The sequence below is a fragment of the Diadema antillarum genome, unplaced genomic scaffold (assembly GCF_040938485.1).
Source record: "Diadema antillarum isolate AM-2024a unplaced genomic scaffold, OU_Dant_1.0 scf00000015, whole genome shotgun sequence".
NCBI classification, from domain to species: domain Eukaryota; kingdom Metazoa; phylum Echinodermata; class Echinoidea; order Diadematoida; family Diadematidae; genus Diadema; species Diadema antillarum.
This window is the reverse complement of record NW_027270904.1, coordinates 2855362-2881238: the sequence shown is the minus strand read 5'-3', so window position 1 is coordinate 2881238 and position 25877 is coordinate 2855362. Positions and strand designations below refer to the sequence as shown.

The 25877-nt window shown below is 38.0% G+C and overlaps 1 protein-coding gene across 1 annotated transcript; it reads right to left on the bottom strand.

Moving 5' to 3' along the window:
• Positions 1–12742: 12742 nt before the first annotated feature.
• On the bottom strand, positions 12743–14754 carry LOC139723859 (uncharacterized). The gene is made up of 2 exons (XM_071635068.1): positions 14699–14754; positions 12743–14001 (listed from the first exon to the last, which is right to left on the bottom strand). The coding sequence occupies exon 2, from the start codon at positions 13962–13964 to the stop codon at positions 13164–13166; it is 801 nt and encodes a 266-aa protein (XP_071491169.1). The 5' UTR covers positions 13965–14001; positions 14699–14754; the 3' UTR covers positions 12743–13163.
• Between the last annotated feature and the right edge of the window lie 11123 nt (positions 14755–25877).

Below are 25877 nucleotides of genomic sequence, written 5' to 3'. Positions count from 1 at the left end.
ACAGGATTGAAATCCAAAGAAGAATACACTTAGTTAACCTGAGCATTGGAGAAAGATGGCTTGGCTCGAAGGAATGCGTTCACCTCTGCTGAAACGCGTGTTCAATGGCGAAGTACCCACTTGGATGCTCTTGCACAGAGTACATTTCCCCAACAATTCGGGGCTCTCTACTCGATCTCGAAGAGTTCCCTTGCAATGTGGAGCATGCATGTCAACTTACGAAACTCCAAAGCCACTAACCGTCGGCCCCCTACAGCTCTCGCCTCACGAAGCTTTCAACTTCCTCTATCATGTACTTGGCATTGAATCCTCGCTTTCGAAAGTCCGACGAAATCGGCTCAACCTTCTCCAAGAAATCGTCCGCCAGACGCATTACCGAATACCCTATCAGAACATTACTACGGGTATGCTGGCTCCAAAACCCGACATGAAAAACTTTCCAAAGTTCGAAAGCATGAAGGAGAATATGTTTTCCGGACTGGGTGGAATCTGTTACGATCTGAACTTCTTCATGTACAGGTTGGTACATTGATCATTTATTATTGGTCATTAGAATGATATTGCGTGATACTAAGACTTACCTCTTTCAGAAAGGAGGGGGGACAACATTTATACCTTACACATAATGTCAGCAACAAGTCGAGGGATTTCACTCTTCATAAAACATGAAATTTGGCGCAATTCTCCGTATAATTACATTTATATCTATATATCTGTATATATCCATATTTTTTTACTTCTTTGTTATCACTGTTTTTCACAGTACATAATCACAGTTATCACTATTATCATGGATACAGGATTGTTAGAAGTGTAATGTTACGTGTGTTAACTGATATTCATATGCCAGGTATTTCTATCCTCTTAACTCCATTCCCCTTAAAGCCCTTGTTATGACAAAAGTGATGTATCTATGAAAGATTGTCTTGGTTTTCAGGTTTTTTTTCCTTTAAATGTGGAAATAAACTGCTGACGCTTCACGTGAAAAATAGGTCTTTTATACACCGTTATAGAAATACCTTTCGGGCAAATAGTAGCACAATTATTTTTCTTTCAAACATTCAGCTTACTGGCAGCCCTTGATTATGACGTCATGCTACACTCTAAGAAAAAAAGGTTCTCAAATGGTTCTCGTCGGCTCCGAAATGGTTCTCATCAGATGGTTCTCGCAAAATGGTTCCGATGAGCACCTATAAATGGTTCCCAATCGAAATGGTTCCGTTCGTCACCATTTGCTAGTATGGGACCCAGTCCCCGAGTGTTATTTGTGGTACTCCTGCAGGTCAAACAATATCTTTAGGTCCACTTTCATTTTTCCCCTTGCTATATATTCGAATGCCAGATGTAAGAATCACCAAAACTATGGTATTGGTACAAAAATATTGTATGTGTTTCTACTGCTGTGATAATAAAAAGTACATATTGTTTTTATCGTAGACTAATGACTTCTCTTGGCTGCGTGCCAACTGACAGCTGCCACCATCCAATTTTAGCGCTCGATCAGATATGCGTACGCGTAAACGTACACATACTAGTACTGCACTGTAGGACTATGTAACCGCGTGCCGCCGCTATATGTAGCCCTGTGCTGCCTGCGCTGCGCCTATGCAAACCTAGAACCTACCACCACATTAGATAGCGGCAGAGTGCCAATGCAATACCTATATATGCATGCAGCAGCAGTGCGTCGACACTTACTACACATCAACACCCATAACGAACGGCACCTGGTAACGTTAGACATTAATTTTGACAAAGTGGACTGGAAACGTGTCACTGTCAATTCCATTTTCGCCACGGCAGTCATCAGAATTTAGGAGAAGAGGTAAGATTTTTAGTGTTAATGTGGTTTTATCTCATTTTTAGATGACATTCGTTGGTACAAAATCAAGTTAGAATGTTACGTGTTAGTGACTGTTAGATTCATCACTCAGTTTTCGTTTTCAGTCAGTGATTAACCTTTAACGGTTAGCTAGATCCTAATGTTAGATCTAATTTGATCGAAGCTGCTATCTTGTGTAATGTTAACCAGGTACAGTAGATCCAGATTTAACAATAACATGTTAGGCCTGACACTTTACAATTAGAAATTTGGCATAGCAATGGCTCATGGGCTAGCCCGAACAGACGCCGTGGGGGGCCGGAGCATGGCTGTACGTTTTTACAGCGACTGGGCAGGGCTATTTTACTTAGGTAGGTATGCATGTAACGTTTAGACATTTCTATATGCCTATTAAAAATAGAGTCTACTAACTCCGAAACATAGCCCAAACGCCGAACGCAAAGATAACTGTGTACAAGGAGCGCCCCGGGGTAAGGTCTATACCGTCTACATGCAATGAGGAAATTTGTTCTATCTTTAAGTTATAACTGTCAGTGTAAACGTTAGAGCCAATAGAGGTCTGTGTTAACGTTAGAGCCAATAGAGGTCTGTCTACAGCCCAGTGGGCAGTAGGCCTAACTGTTAGGTCAAAATCTCTTCAGTATGTTTTCAGGCTTGTTCTAAGTGAGGAGTCACGTCATGTAATGCTGTGTTCTGTTTATCGAATTATAGCAATGACATTGTTTTATTAACGCGGTGTAGATCTATTGTATCTTTCAATTCATATATCAGGGAAGTGGACACACCAACATGCACAGAAACCAGGGAACAAGTAACTCTGGCCGGGACGATGAAGCAGTACGTACGTGTTTGGGTCGCTGGTGCGGTTAGGGAAAAAGGTAGACTCTACATTGATCAGAGAGACAGCCCGTGGCAGACCGTTGACAACATCGGCCAGAACCGTAGGCTTAACACTAGCCAAGAATGAGCTGGGCGGCCACAAGAATTCATCGATCAGAATAAGAGCCCGGGATAGCCCATTTGCAGCATCAGCCAGAACCCTAGTGTGGGCTAGTCGAGAATGAGCTGTGTGGCTAAGACGATACATCGATCAGAATGACAGCCTGTGATAGCCCGTTGACAGCATCAAACAGAACCGATGGGCTAGTCAAGAATGAGCTGGGTGACCAAAAGAATACATCGATCAGAATGACAATTTTAGCCCGATAGCCCGTTGACAGCATCGACCAGAAACCTACGCTAGCCAAGAATGAGCTGAGTCAAAGAAAAAACACTGATGCTGCCAGAGAAAACCTTTGAGAAATTATGTAGATAGGGGAGGTAAGTCCGTTTGCATTGACTTATAGTGTATTTTATAGCTGCTCTTTCAGAATATGCCGTCAACCAAATATTCATGTCAGGCGACTTTTTGTTGGTTTGTGTGATGGAGGGTCACATATGTTTTGTTATGATCCCAATACAGTATTTGCAACTTACAATGTACCAGTGATAATGTTTCACTATAATTTGCATTTAACAGCTTTGAATCAACTGTATTGGGGGGGGGGGGGGGGGTAGACGTAATGAGATCAGACCAGATGCCAATCTGAGAAGTGGAGTCATTCATAGTTCTAAACTTTAAAAGCACAAATGGAAAATGATCTTTATACTTCTCCAGTCATTGTGTGGTTGATTTCTGCACACTTTTAAAGTTTGCACCTAGACTGGTAAAACTTATTGCATTTATACCCACGCAGGAATTACGTATTGTGTAGAGAATTGAAGATTATGTAATTTATTTCAAAGCACTGATGCACCTCTTGTCACCAGTTTATATTGCTTTTGCAGAAATACAAAATGTACATGTACGTGGTGGTGGTGTTTAAAAGACTGTTGGCAAATTTGGTGAACAAAATGACAAATGCTAACAACATATTATTGTCATAGGCAGGTTATAGGACAGCAAATTCAAACCTCAGCTTTAGACCTGCATTGTATATAGTTTACTCTAATGAATTTGTTGCTCTGCTTAAAAAAAAAAAAAGTGTAAATGAAGGGTTTGTTCGCAAAAACCGATGAGTCCATATTTGCCAAATGGAAATATTTGCGATTAAAGGTCAAGAAAGATAAAGAGAACAATAAGAAAATGTTTGCTTCTTTTGACCATAACTTCAAAAATGTACCTTTATATGTAGTAACCAATATATAATTTAAAAGGTATTATTTTGTACTTTATGACAGAGACCGTACTTCAAAATCTTCAAAAATGGACATCGGTTTTTGCTATCAAACTCTTCAAATTTTTATCAATTCCCAATGTTATATATTTTAGATCATGGTTGAGGAATTTTGTTCATTCATGCTTGTGAAACTGTGTGGGTGTGGTATCCTAGCTCTTTTCCCCTTGGGATTCTTATTATCCTTCTCATTATAAAACAATGTGTTCTTTTCTTCTTCTTTTTTTTTGTGTGTGTTTCCGTAGGACATGCTGTAAATTGTTAGAAGTCATGATTAACCTGAATTGATACTCTTCTTGTATTTGCAGTTGTATAGATGTGTCTATGGTGCTTTCAAATTGCAGAACAACAACAACAACAAAAAGGTCACTCGTATACAAACAAAGATAAGTTAATTCAAGTACTCGACGTTATGAATGTGAAGTGAAGTGAAGTGAAGTGAAGAAGTGTAAAGCTTATCCTATCCCAAGTATCATACCAGCAATATAATGTATGTTTTCTGTGACAATACCAAAGGTCCTGTTTAATGGAATTGTTTTCCTGCCCTTTGTAGTTGCTTTTAGGACAAATATGCGCTAAAAGAAAAAAAAAAACCAACACCGAACAAACTAGTAAATATGTGGAAAAGTTCCTCATACTACTTAAGCAGGTAATGTACTTGACTTCTGCCTATCTTAAGACTTACACAATTATTGTATCTCATCCATGCAGGAATTATTTCACAGAGAATTAGAAATTTTGTTATGTATTTCAAAAGCCTGATGCACCTCTTGCTATTTCATATCATCTGTACAGAGATGTGTGATGGTGTTTCAAGAACTGCTCGGTACACAAATGACAAATATTGTGGAAAAAAATTAGTGAACAAATGAAAATAGTTTGTTAAGAATATTTGACAGATTATAACATGACAAATACAAACCTCACCTTTAGATTGTAAAAGTGAAGGTGAATAAATACATTTCTGCGAATTTGTGAAAGACCAAATTTCTATAGTTTTCAGTTATTGAGTAATGTTTCATGAAAAAATATTGGTGAATGTCATGTACATGTATTCATGCTTGTGAAACTTTGTGTGCATGGGTGTGTTATCCTTGCTCTTTTTTTTTTCCAGTGTCAATGATTATGTATGATATGCTGATGTATTGCTAATATACATGTTTTGAACGTATGTTTGACTGATGAGATGAAATTCAGATGAATTCATTTCATTTCAAATGAGTTTGTGATGCACATTTTCAATGCAGATAGGTAATGTACCTTTAAGAATGGTGCCAGTGAAGCACCTTACCAGCACTGCATGTGAAACACACCAAAAATACACAGACATCAATTCACATACTACATTCTAAGAAAAAAAAAAAGGTTCTTTTGAGCACCATTAAATGGTTCTCAGCACTGTCACAATAGCGACACCTTTTTGGAGCCTGTGAGAACCTTTTTTAAATGGTGCCTGTCAGCACCTTTTAACATTGGTGCCCATTAGAACCTTTTCCAGTGAAATGGTTCCCATGAGCACCTTTTGAAAAGAGTCAAAAAGGTGCCCATCTTTAGTCAAAAAGGTGCCCATGGGCACCTTTTAAATGGTACTCATGAGCACCATTTCATCGGGAAAAAGGTTCTAATGGGCACCTTTTGCAAAAGGTGCCGACAAGCACCATTTAGAAAAGGTTCTCACGAGCACCTAAAAGGGTGTCGCTATTGTGACAGTGCTGAGAACCATTTAATGGTGCTCAAAAGAACCTTTTTTTCTAAGAGTGTAGTCTCAGGAATCTCCCATCGCCTTGAAGGTGGACACATTGCTACCATAGTGAGAAATGTCGAGGTCAAAGGTCAAAGGCACTTTGTGGACGTCGGTGCATCTGATCCGACTTTTACTCCAATTCCCCTTGATTTTATCTCAGAAAGTCCTGTCTATCAGGAATCCCTGTCCACATACAAGTTTGTCCGTACCAAGGACGGGATGATTTGGCGTTTACACCTGCCTGTAGAACACAACCGGGATAGATACGTTGTACAAGATAAAGATTTGATCGATGGGTGGTGGTGGCGCTCTAGCCTCAACCCAAATGAAGAGCGAGAGCCAGATTTTTTTTTCCGAGATAATGGCGTTCATGTACCACGCCGTAGTTCGATCACGGAGGATGCAGAGTATAGCGGGAACCATTCGGATGTACGCGATGGCGTACGTTGAGGGGAGAGCAGCATACTTCTGCGACAAGAAATTTTTCCTGGAGAAAAGGGATGGGAAAATCGAGCATCATGAAGCTAAGTCACGTGATGAACTCCTTGAAGCCTACAAGACTCATTTGCCAATGATCCCACAAGACCGTGTCGACGAGGCAATAAAGAATCGGGGTTTATCGTTTGCAAATTCAAATGAAGATCTAAGGCGCATACGCGTGATTCCCGTAACGACGTTTCATAATTATCGTAAAACCGACATCTTTCCACAGGCAAAGGACAGGTGAAGTTGACAAGAAAACATGAAGCCACAGTCGTCCGTGAACGATAAAAAGATCTGCAGACTACGAATCATGACAAACTTATAGGCAGTTGTGAAAGATTTGAAGGAAAACAGAGCTGTGGACTTAGAATCAAATGTTCCCAGTACTTTGTCGTTGTTGTTGCCATAACTGATATAAAATTAGCATATGATTGACAATGAATTTAGTAAATAAGTATTTTATGAAGAGTTTGAGTTACAAAGAGTTAATGTGTAAATCTGCTTTAGATGTGACTTATGATGATTTGGATATACGCACAATGGATCAAAAAAAATAAATAAATACACTTTCGTCACACACTATAGGATCCAGAATTACAGAACCCACGAATGTAGGACGTCCCTTAGCTAACTTTACCAACCCCTTGTTAAGACCAAAATCACACTGATGATAATAACATGAAAGAGCAAATATTCGGGTTCGGGTTCGGGTGGTTTTTAACAATGATATTTCCGGTACAGCCACTGATCAATCCGTGTGGAACTACAATGTAATAAAGATTATTGATACAATTGATACAATCACACGTTGTTATAATGTATTATAATGTAGTAATCACAAGTTCCATATAATCCCTGAAATTGTCCAAAAATGGTGTTCGATGAACAGATGAATGATCCCTGACGCACCGATGAATGATTCCTCAAACGTAAATCAAAGGGCACAGGTTACTGTAATCCGAAGTATGAATCCCCAGCGATATGTGCAGAATCCAGACGACCGCGTCCAGTCAATGAATAAATGATAATCCAACAGTATCCAGCTAGGACTCCAGCCCGTCACTGCTTCAATGTAGCAATGTCCATAGACATGAGAATGGAGTCGGTCGCTAAAGTCGGCATATCAATTCTCCGCAGGCAATATGTCCTCCAAACTCCTAACTCCTCAAATATAAAGTATAGCAGGTCAGCAGGTATACTATAGCACAGGACTGATTATAACAAGTCGCTTCAGAGCAAGAAGTGACGTAACTCTCAAAGCAGAGATGTTGGGTATACTCTGCTTACTTCAAAATTTCTGCGGTTTGTATAGGTCCCTTCACCCTTTCCTGACGGTTCTGTAATTCTCTCCAACCTGGGGCTACTACTTGTGAGTTCAAGATCCTTCCAGATACCCTGACACCCTGTCTAGTTATGCGCATAACATCATACCTAAAAATAGCTACACATGTACTGGGCCACAAAATATTGGGTATAGTAAACATGTTCTGTGCAGTGTATAATTTCATCACTTAGCCAAATACGTAGGCATTTCCTAGAATAATCTTGATTAGGTGAGTGATTTCCTTTCACATGCATGTAATAGCAGCTTCACAATTAGAAATTTCTCCACTGATCTGGTCAATCTGCAATTCACGCATTTCGCAACCATACAATACATCATATTATGTACATTCATGACAATATAGGTACTAAACATAGAAAACAACAACAAAACAAAGCAAAAGGAAACGGTTTCAAGAATGTGTAGATTTCCTTATGTATACCTACCCCATCACAATCAACATCACCTTCACGATCACCATTCAAAGGTACATGGAAGGCACACATGCGTGACTCGAGAAATAATGTTTCAAGAGTACCATATAGTATCGTAAAACCTTTCTTACAACAGGCACCGGATCAATGACGTTATACCAGTTTTCACCCTCAAGTGATATAAGCCTTCAGAGATAGGTTCCAAGTGCTGACAAACTTGGCACTTGTATAAGATTTGCATTTATATCGGTGATTCAGATATATTGTGTCTACGATTTGATGATATGGAATCCATTACAGGGCCGGCGGAGCGTTTTCAAAAGTGTGGGGGCCCACTTCCGGGTTTCATGAGCTAACAAGCAAAAAAACAAACAAACAAACAAACAAAAAAGAAAAAAAAAGTGTGGGGGCCCAAGCCCCCACAGCCCCCACGGTTCCGCCGGCCATGCATTGATACAAAAAAAAAACCGATCTGTTGATCTGACATATTGGCCGTTCTACAATACGTTTTTATGCTATTACTGATAAGTCACATGTACTATATTGATCACAATATAAAATCATACTCATTCATATCCAGCCCGTACCTGCAATAGCATTCAAACCTAAGTAACCCAAGGGTTTTGTTGGCTCACAAATCCTTAGCGACATAATGAATTTGATATATGGAATGTTCTCCCTATTTATCATGTATAACCCCCGAGGGGGAGGAACCCTCGTATTTAAATAATCTTTATAAGTCTTCTCCACAAGAGTCCCAAGTGATAGGTAAATGTTATGAGTGCTATTTGCTACAGCCCCCCCCCCCCTCCCCCCCCCCCCCCCCCCCACACACACACCGTTGATTCCGCGGCTCCTGTGCATGTGAAGCCTTGCGGCGTGAATAGTGATTAGGAAATCTAACATTCTCGGCTTTGTTTGTTTGTTTGTTTGTTTGTTTATTTGGGTTTTTTTTTCATTTCACAAATAATCAGCTGTAAGTCGCCAGAAGAGTTTTGGAGTTTGATCTTGTAATGACGGTCAATAACGTACATAATATGCCATGATTAAGAAAATATTTTAGGTAAGTTTGTATACTACGTAATTTGCATTGCTCTCTTGAAATTTTAACCTTATTTCAAAATTATACTCACCGATTCCAGTTGAACGCTACTCTTTTAATCATGATCAGTTTCTTTTGATTTTTGAAGCAGAATTTTCTTGCTGATCTTGTTTTTCCTGTCAAAATATCTCGAAACAATGAATTAATGAGGTAGTAAGTAAGCTAACAAACACCACACAAACAGAGACACATGCCCTCGCACTAAATAGCTGAAAGAATCGAAAAGAAAAAAAATACTCTGGTAACATAAATGTGTTTACTGTGAGGAGGGGACACTGATCAATATACGATGATCTACGATATTCTGTCATTTCATAGTTGAACTGCTATTTATGCTGTATTCATCGCTCAGGGTATAGTGATACAGCGCGAACCAAAACTGTACTGTTACAACTATTCATGATTTACTACATCTTGGCCGTGGCGCAGAAGTGTGTAGCGCCATCATCGTTCTCATTCCTTCCAGGGGTTCATCCTGAAAAGCATCTTTATCTTAAACATCTGTGATGTGATTATATTCACTTAGTCCTTATAAATGGTGCTTGCCTGCTCATCCACCTGGCAGCAATAAAAATGTTCAGTAAATCCTAACATTTGGCGGTAATGATTAGAAAAAAAAAGGTTTGTCAATGCATTCAATGCGTTAAAAAAAATGAATTAATGCTTCCCCAAGTTATAATTGGAGGGCCATTCTGATCAGCTGGTCTAGGCAAGTTTCATTCTTTGTTTGAACATGAACTCCTTGAACTGTTACCCTGCGTGGGGAAGCTTACCAATGTATCACTTTGAAAATAATAAGTACATGTCTATCCAATAAGAGGTGGTGAGAGAAAGACCGCTTTAACCAACTAGGAAGTGTTAACATTGGGTATACGACCTGGCTCTTTGCATTGGTCTATGTTTTATAGGCATCCATGAATGTCAAAATAGAAAATAAATATTGTTATTATTGTAAACAGTTAAAAAATGTAGGCCTATACAATTGTTTTTCGGGTGTATCTTTTGATTTTTTTTTTATAAGAGGCACTTATTCGTGAAAAATGTGATGACGATAAGTGAGTGTCTATTTAGCTGTCGCAAATGAGTGACAATTATTACGGTCTTATTATAATCACGTTCTGTTGCGTAAATAGATACTGCTGATGAAATGTATTTCGTTTCGATAGCGGAAGTCACGTGATCGAGGACAAAAAATGCCGACATTCCGTATGCTTCTGTTCAGATAATTGTATACTTAATAATTCTTGACCATGGTTGTTTCGGTTTTCTTATTCTCTTATTCTCGTACATTGTCATTTTTGTCACTCCATAATTTATGTAGGTCCCTTCTTTAACATTTTTTTTCTATTTCTCTCTCCCTTACCCCCACCCTCTCTCTCTCTTTGTAAGACAGTTATCAGGTAATTGTAGCATTTTGTTAGTTTTTGAAGTCAGCGTAGCTATCTGTTATTATTCAGATTGAGTCTTACTCGCATGTAGGATAATCTATAAAAAATGATATTTCATTTTTCATATCTTCATTACATGTACACATGATAAATCATTTGTGTTTAAGAACAAATCGTGGCTAATTGAGTACGTGTTATCGATATAAGATATAACGTTGTTACCTTAAGTATGTGGTCATAAATGAATATCAAATAAGAAATCATCCAATAAGAAAAGCAATAACTACATCACTTGTACATGATATATTACAAATTTGTAACAATAGTGAATAAAGCATTATCTTGTATCCGCATTCGATATTATACTAATACAGTGTATTTTGATGACATTGATATCGATAGTATGTGTGCAAGAAGAAGTGGTTGTCCACGATTATTGTAATACATGTAAAGGTGCATTGTAAAATTGACTTCCGTCTGTGAAGAATAAAGTACCAGCTCGATCGACGAGGTAAAAAGATCAGCATTTCATTTATACCGCCTGAACTTGACTCTCTGCACACACGACATACTTCTTTTAGTCCCACCCTGACCCACGGACGGGTAAAACACACACACACACACACACATACATATTCATACATCACAAAATTATATATCTATCTACTTCTTCCACTGTACTATTTGTGTTCGAGTGCCAACCATATACAACGAGGGCCCCCCCCCCCCTCGACGTTTCGCGCGATGTATCGCTAACACGAAAAGCTAACGCCGCGACGTTTCATGACTTTTTTCTTTCGAGTCTCCCGCATCTTTTGACATCAAATTTGCGATGCCCGGGCGCGCGATTCAGACCAAAAATTGCTCAAAAACGTGAATTTGTGTACAATTTCAATGCAAACTGTGCTTACAGGCAAATTTCACGAAAGCATGATTATTTTGGGGTTTTTTTTGATAAAAATCAATCAATAACATATTTTCTTGTTTGGAACAATGTCGCGGACAAGAAAAAACAAAGTCGAAAAAACAAAGAAAAACATAAGAAATTCAAAAAACAATAAAATACATAAGAAATTTTTTCAGATGGCACAATTTTTTTCTCATGTATTTGCTCAGGACACTAAAAAGAATATTTACACAAAAAATGTGCCCATTTCGAGCTTTATTTAGTGATTTATACCAATTTGTCTGATTTCATGCATCATTATGCATAAATTAGCATAATTAAGCAAAAATGATAATTTTTTTTTAGATTTAACTTCGTGGTACTTTAGATTACGTCATAGGCAATGTGTGTGCAAATTTTTGTCGTGATCGCGCGGTCGACGGCCGAGATCTGGAGGGGGGGGGGGGGGCCTGGGAGGCCCCCCCGGCTCTATGATCTACCTAAATAGCCCGGCCTAGTTAGGGTTAAAATGTAATAACTCATGCCAAATCATACTATGTGTACCACTGGATATTTCCTGTTGAGGAAATGGCTAGAGGTTATGTTGTTAGGCATAAGTGGAGCAACATTTGACCTCGACCTTATAACCTTTCAAAGCTGTCATAATGTAAATAATTGTCGACTATAATTTCTACCCTCCTTAATATCAAACTAAGCAGTGGATTTGTCATTAAAGGAGCAGCTGAAAAAACAATTTTTAGCCCGAGTTGAGTGACTTCCTACCTTTATCCTTGAAAGATTTTGCCCAACATCTAACCAGTGCATCTTCACCTTATCAACAACAAAAAATAGCAATAATAGATAAAGATACTTAAGCCAAGTACAAAGGAAGTTAACCAGACGGTTCTTATCAAATCACTCTACTGAACATCTGTGTGGGATGGACCAGCAGACAGCCAAAAAAGAAACATAATGGCTGCGACAGCCATCAGGAGCAAGGCAAAAACAACACCACTAAGTAACATAGAAAGATAATGCTAAATGACAGATTTTAGTAAGCTGATTTTCAATGAGATACAGAAACGAAGTGATTACACTCCAGTGAAAAGCAGGCCGGACTCATGATATGACGTTGTTCTCCCCTCTGCTGCATCACTGTTATTGGACACATTATTGCTCTTTTTTTTTTCATCTCCTTATGGAACATTTTCTCTATCCAGTCTTAGCCTACTGTTTATTGATCTCACTTCTATCAATACACTGTGTAGTTTATTAAAGGAAATTGTCATGTATAAAGCTTTATTTTCTCCTGACTTTTTTTTAATAAACTCTACAGTGTAATTCAGTTTCTGTCAGTTACTGCATTACTGTTACTTTCTAATTGATCAATTATTCTCACACTTCTTCACTTACTACCTTCTCCATGCCGTCTATCTTTGAGCAATTTGCAGTCTGGTAAATGCACTATTGTATTAAAGATAAAACTTGGAAAAAGAGGAAATGGTTGCTGATATCTACTAACAATGTTCAAGAAAATGTTATTTGGCTGGAAAGGAATTAAATTTTTATTATAATTCCACTGTATAAGATAGCATTTTCTGAGTGGCAGCATGCAAACTGAAAACAACTACATGTAAGTAGTCTTAATTCATAGCAATTAGTCTTGTATGAATGCAGCATGGAATTACAATGAAAAAGGATACATCTCTTCTCTACTTTACTGTTGCCCAGCAACAGAGTATGTTACAATTTACTTATATCTGAATCAAAAGGAACTAGTATCTTCTGAAAGTGGTGTCTTGCTGCATGTGGGATGCTTACTGGACGCTGGTCTCCCTTGAGGTCAACGAAGACATGGACGCACTGACCGACAGCACTCGCTATGTCTTGGTGGCTTCCAAAGTGAGCCACCTCACTGGATTCCATTATATTACCACGTATTGATGGCTCCTTGTCAGGTTCAGCAGTCATCTCTCCCTGCCCCGTATTCTCAGCGAACACACCTACCGTGTACGTCACACTGGAGTTACCCATCTTGGTGACTGCCAAGCCTGCTAGAATAGCCTCTGGATAGTTTAGAGGTTGTTTGTAGGTACACTTTGTACTGACCATAAACCCAAGGATGTTGGGAGACTGACTTTCTTGATTGGGAGCGCCAAGTTTGCATCGCCTGAAGATGTAATGGTTGATGATGGTGTCAAAATAAGAGTAATACACAGCATTGTTGATGTGACCAAACCAGTCAGTGTCCACAACACGGGTCTGCATTGGGAGAAAGTATCGGTAAAATCCTTGTTGCCATGGAGACAACGATGAAGATGGCCCACTGGATTCACTCATCATGTCACGCACCTGGTGCTGACACCAAGTCAGAAGTTTCTTCTCTTGAGGCTCACTAAGGTAAGGCGGCTTCCTGATCAGAGTTTGTTTGGCACTGACTGAGTGAAGGCAACGGAATGCTGAATGGAGCTCACTGTAATTCCAATGCCCATTTTTAATCGGTCCAAATGCTGAAGGAGCTTTCCCAATAATGCCAAACATCATTGGTCATATCTGTAGTACAGCAGTGTTTTTTCTCCACCTGAGCAAGAAAAGGGATACAAATAACTTGAATGCATTGAGATACCATACTTTGTAACAGGACGGTACCTGTAATGGTAGAAATGTACCGGTATACAACATCCATTGAATATCATTATAAAACTTATTTCTAAGTCTGAAATTATATTAAATTGTAATGTCAGGACAGTCAGGTGCCTTCAGAGAGTCAACTCTGCAGTCTATTCATTTCATGATTTCATTACTTTAATCTTTTTATCAAATGAGAACATGAAAGTGTTAAACCTTTATAAAGGCTAGCTACTATAGTTATTAGAATACCGTATTAACTAGTATGTATACCCATGCTAGCTTGACCATTAATATGACTTTATATAATAATTCACTTATGAGAATATAAAAGTAAACCTATATAAAGGCCAGCTTCACCGTCGACCATACTTGCATGATCTAAATGATTATGCGCTTTCTACGCTACAGCTGCATTCTTGCATTTCTGAATAGTAGAGGTCTATTAACTATTAAATTACTGAATGCATGGAATATAGTACCGGAGCAACCGTAACGTCCAACACATAAAGCTACAGGTGGGACCACGCACACGCATCTCGGTTAAATGCTCGACTTTATTTTCACAAGTTTGAATAGAGAGGAACCAGACGATACTATTACGGCAATCTTGGCTACATTACACGAACTATAACTAGTATTTCACTTACTGCTATATACTTGTAGTACTAGTAGTATCCGCCAGGACTGGTGTGGTGGGCCACTACCTACGACAGTCAGTAGGCCTACAGTAGTAGTACTCAAGAAAAGCTCCGCTCCCTGCTCCACCGTCATCAAAGGTATTGCGCCCTATGGAACGCCATTAAGGAAACAATACAAAATTCATTTCACTCCAGCCAATATTCATTTCACTTTTAACAAATACATTTCACTCACAAACATTGATTTTACTTTTTATAAAAATACATTTCACTTTTCACAATAATACATTTCACTTTTAAATTAAACTTCATCTCACTTTTCACAAAAATACATTTCACTTTTGAATTAAAATTCATTTCACTTTTCACAATAATACATTTCACTTTTACATAAAGATTCATTTCACTTTTCACAAAAATACATTTCACTTTTACATAAAGATTCATTTCACTTTTCACAAAAATACATTTCACTTTTAAATACAAATTCATTTCACTCTTCACAAAAATACATTTCACTTTGGCGTACCATATCACTCAGACGAAACCATTTCACTGCGCTAAAACCATTTCACTCTGATAAATCCATTTCACTCCGATAAAAAAAAAATACGTTCCTCTTTTTTCTCGGCCAAAAGGTGGCGCCAGTCTGAGAGGAGTCACAGTGCCATGGCACTTAGCACTGAGCTGAGGTGAGTGGCCGGCCAGCTGGCCGGCTGGCTATGCAGTACCTAGATTTAGCGCGCTACGGAAGTGACGCGAGGCGAGCTAGCAGTCGACGGTCCTCGTCTCGGCCTCACTCACATGCACGCTCGTGCCGTTACATGCATACTACATCGAGAATTGAATCTACGCCTGACTTGCTGAATGATTAACGTATGTTTTACAACGCTTTTCAACAGCGATGTTGTGGGGTAAGTTTGATGTCTGACTTCTTGTGATCGACATGCTATTTTTTCCGGTTCAAAATGAGTATTTTTTTTGCCGTTTAAATAGTATCTCGAAGTTGACATAGTATTTTTCCTCTTTCAAAACATTCCCGTGTTTATAGCTGGCTGCTGACCCATCTAAAAAGGGGATTGATGTGACTTTTTGTTCATCAGGTCGGCAATACTTCGTGCTTTACGCAGATACCAAGATCGACGGTGCCCTAGAAGCATAACTTGTTAAAAATTAGGCCTGAAGATTGCATTCTTAGAGGCCAAATAATGTATTCTAGTCCTCCGGAAGGTCACGTGATCGCATCTAGTGCGGAAGGGGACTTTTTCGGACCGTAAATGCACCGTTAACGATCTCTGCGGAGGTGCAGGGTCAGTCCCATATATTGAAATTAGCGTTGTTCATTCGCTCAATTGGAACTTCGTGATATCGTGTGTTGTGTACACTTCTACTTCTACGAAGATACTCAGCAGGATCCATAAGTCAGGATGTAGTGCTAAGGAGTTGAACTTAGGTGCTCATTTGCAGTGCATGCTTGTTGGTGCATTAAAAATATATGGTGCGAGTAAAAATCTAGTTCCTCAGTCTAGATGCTGAGTGGAAGAGCTCCCTTAAAGGCCTCCAATGAAGTGGCTTCAAGGGCGTTTTTAGGAAGCCCATTCCAAGCAGTTACTGTACGTGGAAAAAATGAGTTCCGATAGAGTTGGGTTCGGGTAGGAATTGCCAGCAACTTGTTTGGATGGTACTGTCGTGTGTTGCTAACAATCATGGGTGATGTGTAGTGCTGTGCATTGATGGCTGCCATGTTGTGCTGAATCTTGTACATGAGGAAGAGGCTAGCAGCATTTCTTCTCCTCTCCAGACTTTCCCATTTAAGTTGTTCAATCATGGCAGAGACACTGTCTGGACGGTAATACCTCTGGAGGGTGAATCTTGCTGCTCGCCTTTGGATGGCTTCTATTTGGGAAATGTGTTTGTTTGTATGTGGGTTCCAGACTGAGCTGCAGTATTCTAGGTGTGGTCTCACAAGGGAGAAGTATGCTTGTTGGCGGGTCCTTTGCGAGGTCTTTCGTAGGTTTCTGCTGACTAGTCCTAGCATCCGATTGGCCCGGGATGTGATGTTGTTGATGTGACTTTGCCAGGATAGGTTGGATGAAAAAGTGAACCCTAGATACCGGAGATCTGATACAGATGCAAGGGGAGTGTCTCCCAGGGTGTATGTATTTCTGATGGCTTTGTGTCCAGTGTACAGTGAGTCAGTGTAGGCCGGTGGCGGTAGGCCTACAATTGTATGTGGCGATGGCAATTTGTAAATTTGAATTTACAACTTATTCACAAAAATTGTACAGTGTACAATGTGTATGCTGTCTATAATAAACAGGGTCTTAGTCTTCATCTCTTAGTAGTTAATTATTATATGATTTAGGCACCTACTCATCACTTAATACAAACAAGAACAGTATAGATTCAATATTATTATTATTATTAGTTTTTTTTTCTTTCGCATGGAGAAAGAAGGCACAAGAGCGATTCTAGTATTTGATGTAAACATAATTTTCATGACATGTTTAAGAGTTGACCCGGCTGCAATGTTAACACTAATAGAGTACCAGGCTATTTGAATTTTTCAAGTTGGTATACAGGTTGTCAGTAAATATAGAGATGTATTATTAGTCTTCCGCATCTACAATTTGTAACAATAAAGTTTACGAGGATGTCTGAATGAATGCAATTATTCTCAGAATAATATGAAGAGTTTGTTCGCAAAAACCGATAAGTCCATATTTGCCAAATGGAGATATTTGCGATTAAAGGTCAGGAAAAATAAAGAGAATACTAAGAAAATTTTTGCTTCTTTTGACCATAACTTCAAAAATGCCCTTTTATATTTAGTGACTAATATCTCATTTAAAAGGTGTTATTTTGTACTTTATGACAGAGACCGTACTTGAAAATCTTCAAAAATGGACTTATCGGTTTTTGCGAACAGACTCTTTATATGTTTACCATAGTACAGTGCATGCCTGTAGTTTCTCTCTGCTTGAATTGGGGTTTACTCCAACATAATGTTTTCGGACATGTTATTGTGAATAATGGTTTATAATATCATCTATGATTAATTTTCTCTATTTGTGTCACATTGTATAGGTAGGTATCCCCAGTACCTGACATCACACCGATGGAACATGCATATTTAAGGTGATTCTCTTCTCTGTGGCCTCCAGGAAAATCTGCATGACATAAACGAGAAGATCTACACTGTCAGTTCTATAGTGTATTTTGTTTTCTTGGATGCACATGTACCATTCAATCTCTGACAGATTTTTATCAAGGAGAGCACTGCTGTTTTGCAAGCGCTGAGTGACTTCCTCACAAGAATAGAAACAACTGATTAGTACACCTGTCAACTTTTTCATTTCATTGAAAAACCTAGAGCAGTATGTGATCATGATAACTTACCTCAGAAAGGTGCTAAATATGTGAAATGATACAATAGGAAGAATGAAGTTGATATACAATTGTAACATATTACAGTATGTTACTGTATATCAACTTCATTCATCTTTACGGTAACATTTTTAGTAAAGAGGATGTACATGTATATTCTTTGAAAAGCACGGTTGTTGTAGTAAATGTGAAGTTCGACCATTACAGATACATCAATGTGTGGAACTATGCAAGATAGTATATGTTAAATTATGTGCATTTAAATTACTTTGGAGTTTGTACAGATGGCAGAATTATGAGCCGTGATTAAACTAAATATTATCCTTCATGATATTCTTGATAAATGTTATGGAAGCAAGTACATTGTACAGTATGAAGTAGTATCTGGACGTACAGCCATTACTCGACAGGGGCATGTCTTGTTGCTGAAGGTATGAATTTAATTTGTACATCATCACTGAAGCACTATAAGAGGTTTAGTTAGTACATGTATGCATGTTTTATTGCTAATATTTTGGTTGTGACCCATTTCAGAAGAGGTTTCAAAGATATAAGAATTCTGTTCGATCAGGAAGATACACAAGGTATGTCACCAAAAGGAATTAAACGGTCAAGAAGGGATATTAAAAGGAAGATGAAGATTTTGACACAACAGTTAGATAGATGATACATTACATTAGTACTTCTTCCAAATCAACCAAAATTTTGAACATGTTCGCATTGAACGGGCATGCTCTTATTAGATACCTATAAAGAAAAATTGTGGACCTTGTGAAAGGTAAGATGAGCAGATTTTTATAACACCTGGGGGGTTTCATGTTGGCCTGTAGTCTACCCCAGGGTTGTCGAGTGTTGTTACTGGTAAGGGGTTCGAATACACATTTGTATCATTCACTCAGTCATAACCATGAAGAGAGTGACACACAGATATTTTAAATGTGTTTGATACTGCTTGTGTACATGTACTGATACATGTGTATTCAGTTGACAGAGATGTTGGGATGATTAGTTTGCCTTTTGACATTTCAGATAAGATTACATGTATATACAGTCAATGCTAAAGTTGGGAATGGAAGATTTCTTCACATAGATGTTTTGCAAGATGCTATAAGGCCAAATCTAATCTGTCTGCTTCGATTTCCAGTAATATTGATGTTTTAAAGTTACTTTAAATGTAGGGAATCCCATTTGCATGCCTTAAATGAAGAGTTGTATAAATACAGTGGTATGTTGAAGAGAGTATCATTTTAGAAACTCCCATAAAGTATTGAAGTGGAAGGTAACATTTAGTACACTTTTATTGATCGTTAGATTTTGAATTGAATTTTTTCGGGGCTCACCGTAAATTCCAGTACATTACTAGGCTACCTTTGCAGACCCATGCATTGCATGTGTGTCCATCATGTATATTTTGTGAAGAAAGTTCATCAAAACTTACAAACATTGTCTATATACATTCTTGCCACACACTCTATATGTTATTACATCAGCTCTTATACTTTTAGATTTGTGTTTATAGATAAAAAATACAGAAGACTGCAACAAAAAGGCTTAAGTGTGGCTGACACACAGAACTACTGAGTAGTTGAGTTTTGTGCATTATTCAAATTGTAGATAACTGTTGACTTCCAAATTTCTCAGCAGTTGCCTAAACAAGTCCCCTGAGGTTCATATTTAATGTTTTGCTGCATTTTGGGAGGTCTGTAAAAGGTATCCCCTACCTTTAAGGTTTATATCTGTTTAGTTTCCAGTAAGTGTACTTCATACATTGGCGGATCCAGTTAGGACCGCAACTGGCGCACGCCCCCCTTTATTTTTTGTTTAAACAAAAGAAATTAAAAGAAAAAAATGGGGGAGGGGTGCATGCACCCCCCTTTAATTTTGTAAACGCGTCCCCTCTTTACGGAATTCCTGGATCCGCCCCTGCTTCATATGTAGTATGTACACTTCTGAATTGTTGATGCAGCTGCCAGTTCATGTGTTTGAAACATTGGCAGTGTGACCAATAGATACATTGTACTTGCCTTCAAAGTATTTAAGGGCATATGTACACCTTCAAAACATTCTCTGCTGTTTGGACTGTTGATGAAGTTTATATATTTTGTACATGTTTCATTTTGTTTCCAGTAAGTACACTTCATATGTATACATGTACACCTTCAAATTGCTCTTGCAGCTGCCAGTTTACTGTCACCCTCTATTCATGTGTATGAAACGTTTGCGATGTGAATACTATAGTAGATACACGTATGTGTACCTGCCTTCAGAGTACTCAAGGGCATTTGTACACCCTCAAACATTCATGCAGTTTGAACTATTAATGAAGTTATCTCTGTACATGTATCATTTGAGTGAAACCTTGCCAAAAGTGTAGATGGCATGTAATTTACAGAGTATTGCCTCAAAACATTTGTGGTATTCTTGCTTGATTTTATTCACTTACATAACATTCAAGCCATATTCACAACTGTTTCATGTTTGTGCAACATCGGTATCAGTATAGTTTGTTTATTGCCAGTGTCAAAATTTGCCGGCATTTTATTTGTACAGATCTGCTCCATACAATGTAGCTCTGCAATTGTTCAAACTACCTGGTACATTCATTTGCTCTTGTCTTATTACTGAGCTTCACCAGAAGAATTTTTTTTTTGAAATGTTCACTGTACATCACTGTTGTAGTCAAGACAGACTGATCCTACTCGCGTTCCTACATGTACTCACAAGACCGCTGACAGTTGTACCTTTTGCAGGTCTCTTACATGCCACTTGGCTGGAGACTGAGTCCAATACCACCACCAAAAAATAAATTAAAAATAATTAATAAATGGATGAATAAATAAATGAGTTATAAATAAAAAAAATAAAATGATCTAAAACTGCATTTGACTATACTGCTAAAAAGTAGATAAAACCGTAGACTGCTTATGCAGCTCTTACTTTAGGTATTATTTTTTGTTGTTGTTATGTGTGTGATACATTGTCATGAAGATTGGTGGATACCTTGAAACTTAACTGCGATGTAGTTCTTTCAACACTTACATGTAATAAATAAATAAATATATATATATATATATATATATATGGAGATGTATATACATTTATAAAGAAAAAAACTTGTGGATTGTGCTCCTTTCTCTGTTGTTATTAATGAAAAAAAAAGGTATTTTATTAATTGATGAGAATGGCACGTGCAATAATGTATGTAAATTTCTCTGCCTAGTTAGGTAGGCCTATAGTAATAGAGTGAAGTAATGTAGTGAAGTCCTTGGGATCAACAGCTTTCTTTTGTTATATCAAAATGTTGTTATAACCAAGCATGTAAAAAAAAAGTGGATAATGTAAGCGGAATTTCGATATAATGTAACTGTGTTCACTTTAGCGGAGTGAACGGTATAAGTAGTGGTTATAATGTATTTGAGTGGATGCTTAGGATGCTTTGAATTGAGAGAGAGTGATGTGAATGATTGATGGCAGAATGAAACTGAGAATCAGACACTTCCTGTTGACGAAATCAGAAGGGTGGACAAAAGCAAACAAAACAAACATACATTGTATTATGAATAACAAGAACAAGACATATAATCAAAAAAGAGAGGGAGAGAGAGAGAGAGAGAGAGGGAGGCCCAGCAAGAGGCTGTAGACTATTAGTACGTAATGTCTAATGACAGACACAAGTACAGTATATCACAGCTAGACGCTCGAAACTGACCACGTGTATTTACGCTGGGGTCGCTCATACAGTTAGACACACACGTACAAAGGCATCGAGGACACACGTCAATTTCTATATGTGGGACAGTACAGTACTTCGCGATTTCGTGCCGAGAAAAAAAAGGAATGACATCCCTATGATATCAGCTGGCTGCTGACCCATCTACAAATCATCACATTACACTTTTAGGTATCATCTTAAAGCTGAATAAATTTCCTTTTACATGATATAACTTTTGTTGGTGCGCCACGATGAAAAAGAAGACTTTTAGGAGAATTTTAGAAGAATATCTGTATCCATTATTTCCGGAACATCTGCAATTAGTTAGTCACGAAGTTGATAATCTTTCATGTCGTTCTTGGAAAAATCAACAAGATAGCATCCAAGTTTTAACCTTTACCTATCAAATAAAAGAAAAATCATGTGAAAACGTAGTTCAGTGACCAAGATATGAGCATTTCAAAACGATTCTCCAATCGCGCTCTCTATGACTTGCGGGGTCAACTCGCGTGCGAGGACTTGGATATTCTAGACGGGTTTTTTCGGGCTTGCCGACTGACTGGCTACTCAGTAAATCTAGGTACTGCATGCATAGCCAGCCGGCCAGCTGGCCGGCTACTCACCTCAGCTCAGCGCTAACAAAGTGCCATGGCACTGTGACTCCTCTCAGACTGGCGCCACCTTTTGGCCGGGAAAAAAGAGGAACGTATTTTTTTGTATCAGAGTGAAATGGTTTTATCAGAGTGAAATGGTTTTAGCGCAGTGAAATGGTTTCGTCTGAGTGATATGGTACGCCAAAGTGAAATGTATTTTTGTGAAGAGTGAAATGAATTTGTATCTAAAAGTGAAATGTATTTTTATGAAAAGTGAAATGAATCTTTATGTAAAAGTGAAATGTATTTTTGTGAAAAGTGAAATGAATTTTAATTCAAAAGTGAAATGTATTTTTGTGAAAAGTGAGATGAAGTTTAATGCAAAAGTGAAATGTATTTTTGTGAAAAGTGAAATGAATTTTAATTTAAAAGTGAAATGTATTATTGTGAAAAGTGAAATGTATTTTTATAAAAAGTAAAATCAATGTTTGTGAGTGAAATGTATTTGTTAAAAGTGAAATGAATATTGGCTGGAGTGAAATGAATTTTGTATTGTTTCCTTAATGGCGTTCCATAGCGCCCACCATTGCGCCTAGTACTGTATCCGGGCGCGTTTTTTTTTTTTTTTTTTTTTTTTTTTTTTTGTTAGACGGCACAGATTGGGGCATGGCGCGTATTAAACCTAGGGGAAACACGTTGGGTTAGGGTTAGGGTATAGGTTTAGGGCAGGGAGGTGGAAGCCACCTCCCTGTTTAGGGTTAGGATTAGGGTCCCCAATCTGTGCCGTCTAAAAAAAAACACGCATCCGAGCAATTCAGTACCCCCAGAGGGCAATTACCCCCCCCCCCCCCCCCCTTCCCTCGGCTAAATACTGGTTATACGTGGTATGAAAGTTAGAGTAAAGATTAGGGTTAGGGTTAGGTGTTTGGGTTAGGGTTAGGAATAGGGTTAGGATTAGGATAAGGATTAGGGCCAGGGGAACGGTCCGGGGTAATTAATTGCCCAGGGCCCTGTTTCATAAAGCTGTTCGTAAAGTTACGAACAACTTACGAGCGACTGGTGATCAGTTCTGATGTGCTATACTTATCAGAATTTCCCTAATTTAGCACAAGAACCAATCACCAGTCGCTCGTAAGTCGTTAGTAACTTTACGAACAGCTTTATGAAACACCCCCCTGGGGGTATAATTGCCCTAGACCCATTATATTGTGCAGCAGCAGTTGCGCATCTCGGGCACATACCGACACATCGGAGCACTCGCGTTCTGGTACAAACAGAACAAAATGTACAGCTACTCGATGAGAACAGGGAGGTGGAACCTGACGGTTTAATCTACCAGTATCATGGCTCCGGATCTCTTTGAGTAGGCCCGTGTATGTTTACACTTGAATTCCCGTCTATCAACAGTGGGTGATTGTCTATGGACAATCGTATAGCATTGACCATGCGACCATCACATTTCATAGTTTCAGTCGGGGAATTTGTAGCCAAAGAGGTGATAATAATGTTGATGCTAATAATGACAATGATGACAACAACATAAAGGGATCGATAATGACAATAGCAATAATAATGATAATAATAATAATAATAATAATAATAATAATAATAATAATAATAACAATAATAATAATAATGATAATAATAATAATGATGATAATTCCATCATCACCATTACCATTATCGCCATTGCCATCATATAATCATGACTAAAATTGTATTCAGTGTATGGACGGAGGAAGCCGAAGGAGGAGGAAAAATATTCCTGGCGAAAAGGTGTTCACAGAAATGTCATATTTTGACCAATGGGTTGAAAGAATATCGTCAATTGCCAGAAGATAAAAATGCTTCTTATATAGGGATGGAATGATTTTGGTTGAGATGGGGGATTCAGATTATTGAACTTTTGGCGAGATAAGTATAGGCCTATAGCTACCACTTGTGACATATGAAAGAGCATACAATTCAAGATACAAGAGGAATTGAAAGTTTATTCGATGATAATCGGTTTTGAATTGGCTAAGATATCCAAAAACAAAGTAAATCAAAGTGATCCCGGCTGAGAAAAGGTGGGACCCACCTTTTATTAGGACCTCTTTATTCTGGATATCTGAGCCATTTCAAAACCAATTTTTATCAAATAAACTTTGGATTCTTCTTATTACGCTCTTTAATATTTCATACTCAGGAAGTGGCAGTTATCTAAACATCTCGCAAAAAGTTAAAATCTGAATCCCCCATCTCAACCAAAACTATACCATCCCTTTTCGGCTGCGCATTTCGTAGCGTTAAGGGAATAAATAAAATACTCATGTCTGTGATCTACAAAGACTAAAAGTTATTTAAGAGAGAGAGAGAGAAAGAAAGAAAGAAAGAAAGAAAGAAAGAAAGAAAGAAAGAAAGAAAGAACGAAAGGAGCGACAAACAAAAGGAAGAAGGAAAACTATAAAGCTTCATACGGGATCATATGGAATCATTTTATCCACTCTCGAAATAGTAAATGTGCCATCATTATGAAGATTATGTATACCAAAAGAAAATAATCACACAACAACGTAAATCTTATCTCTCACTTTCTTTGTATTTATTGTTTATTGTTTAACTCGATTTTGAAAATGGAATTCATGGAATTGTACTTCCAGAATGACATCAGGTAACAAATTACATGAATGACTGGATATCAGTATGTTATTACACTGTATGGCGGCATAATTATAATTATAGAATTGTATAATTTGTGCTTGAGCCATTTAACTTTGAAACATCACATTTCCATTCAAACTAGCAACTTTACTGCGACTGAATCGTTGCTAGAAAAAAAAAACACCCATCATGCCCATACTAGTATCTTATTAATTCAAATGCCTATCAAAGTATCCATTTGGGGATTCGATATTGCTACAACATTCTTATTTTATCAACTTTACCCACTCACTCTGTAACATGAATGTGAAGATGAAGATTTTAATCATTCATGTTTAAAACACAGAAACGTTAACTAGTGGTATCGGCAAGGAAGTATTCATCAAAAATTATTGTTGCAAAAGGTAGCACATTTCTTCATCATGTTCATGCTACATTATGAATGGTGGGCGACTCATATAAAGATATTTATTTCAAGCGTACCACCCCTCATCCTTTCTCTCTCTCTCTCTCTCTCTCTTTCTCTCTCCCTTTTTCTTTCTAGCTCGTCCACTTTCTTCACAAGGGTGTCTTTTTTAACCCTTCTTTTATATACTAGTACACTGTAATAATAATAAAATTTTGAATCTCCTAAAGGTAAATAAAACCCGTTTATTCATTTAAACAATCTGTAAACATGTTGCATTGACCATTGTATTCTTCGTGTGTGTGTGTGTGTTTGTGTGTGTGTGTGAGAGTGTGTGTGTGTGTGTGTGTGTGTGTATGTGTATGTGTGTATGTGTTTGTGTGAAAATTGCACCTCTTTTGTCTTTCATCCTCTTTAAAAAGTATGTGGCGATGACTTATAATCGCC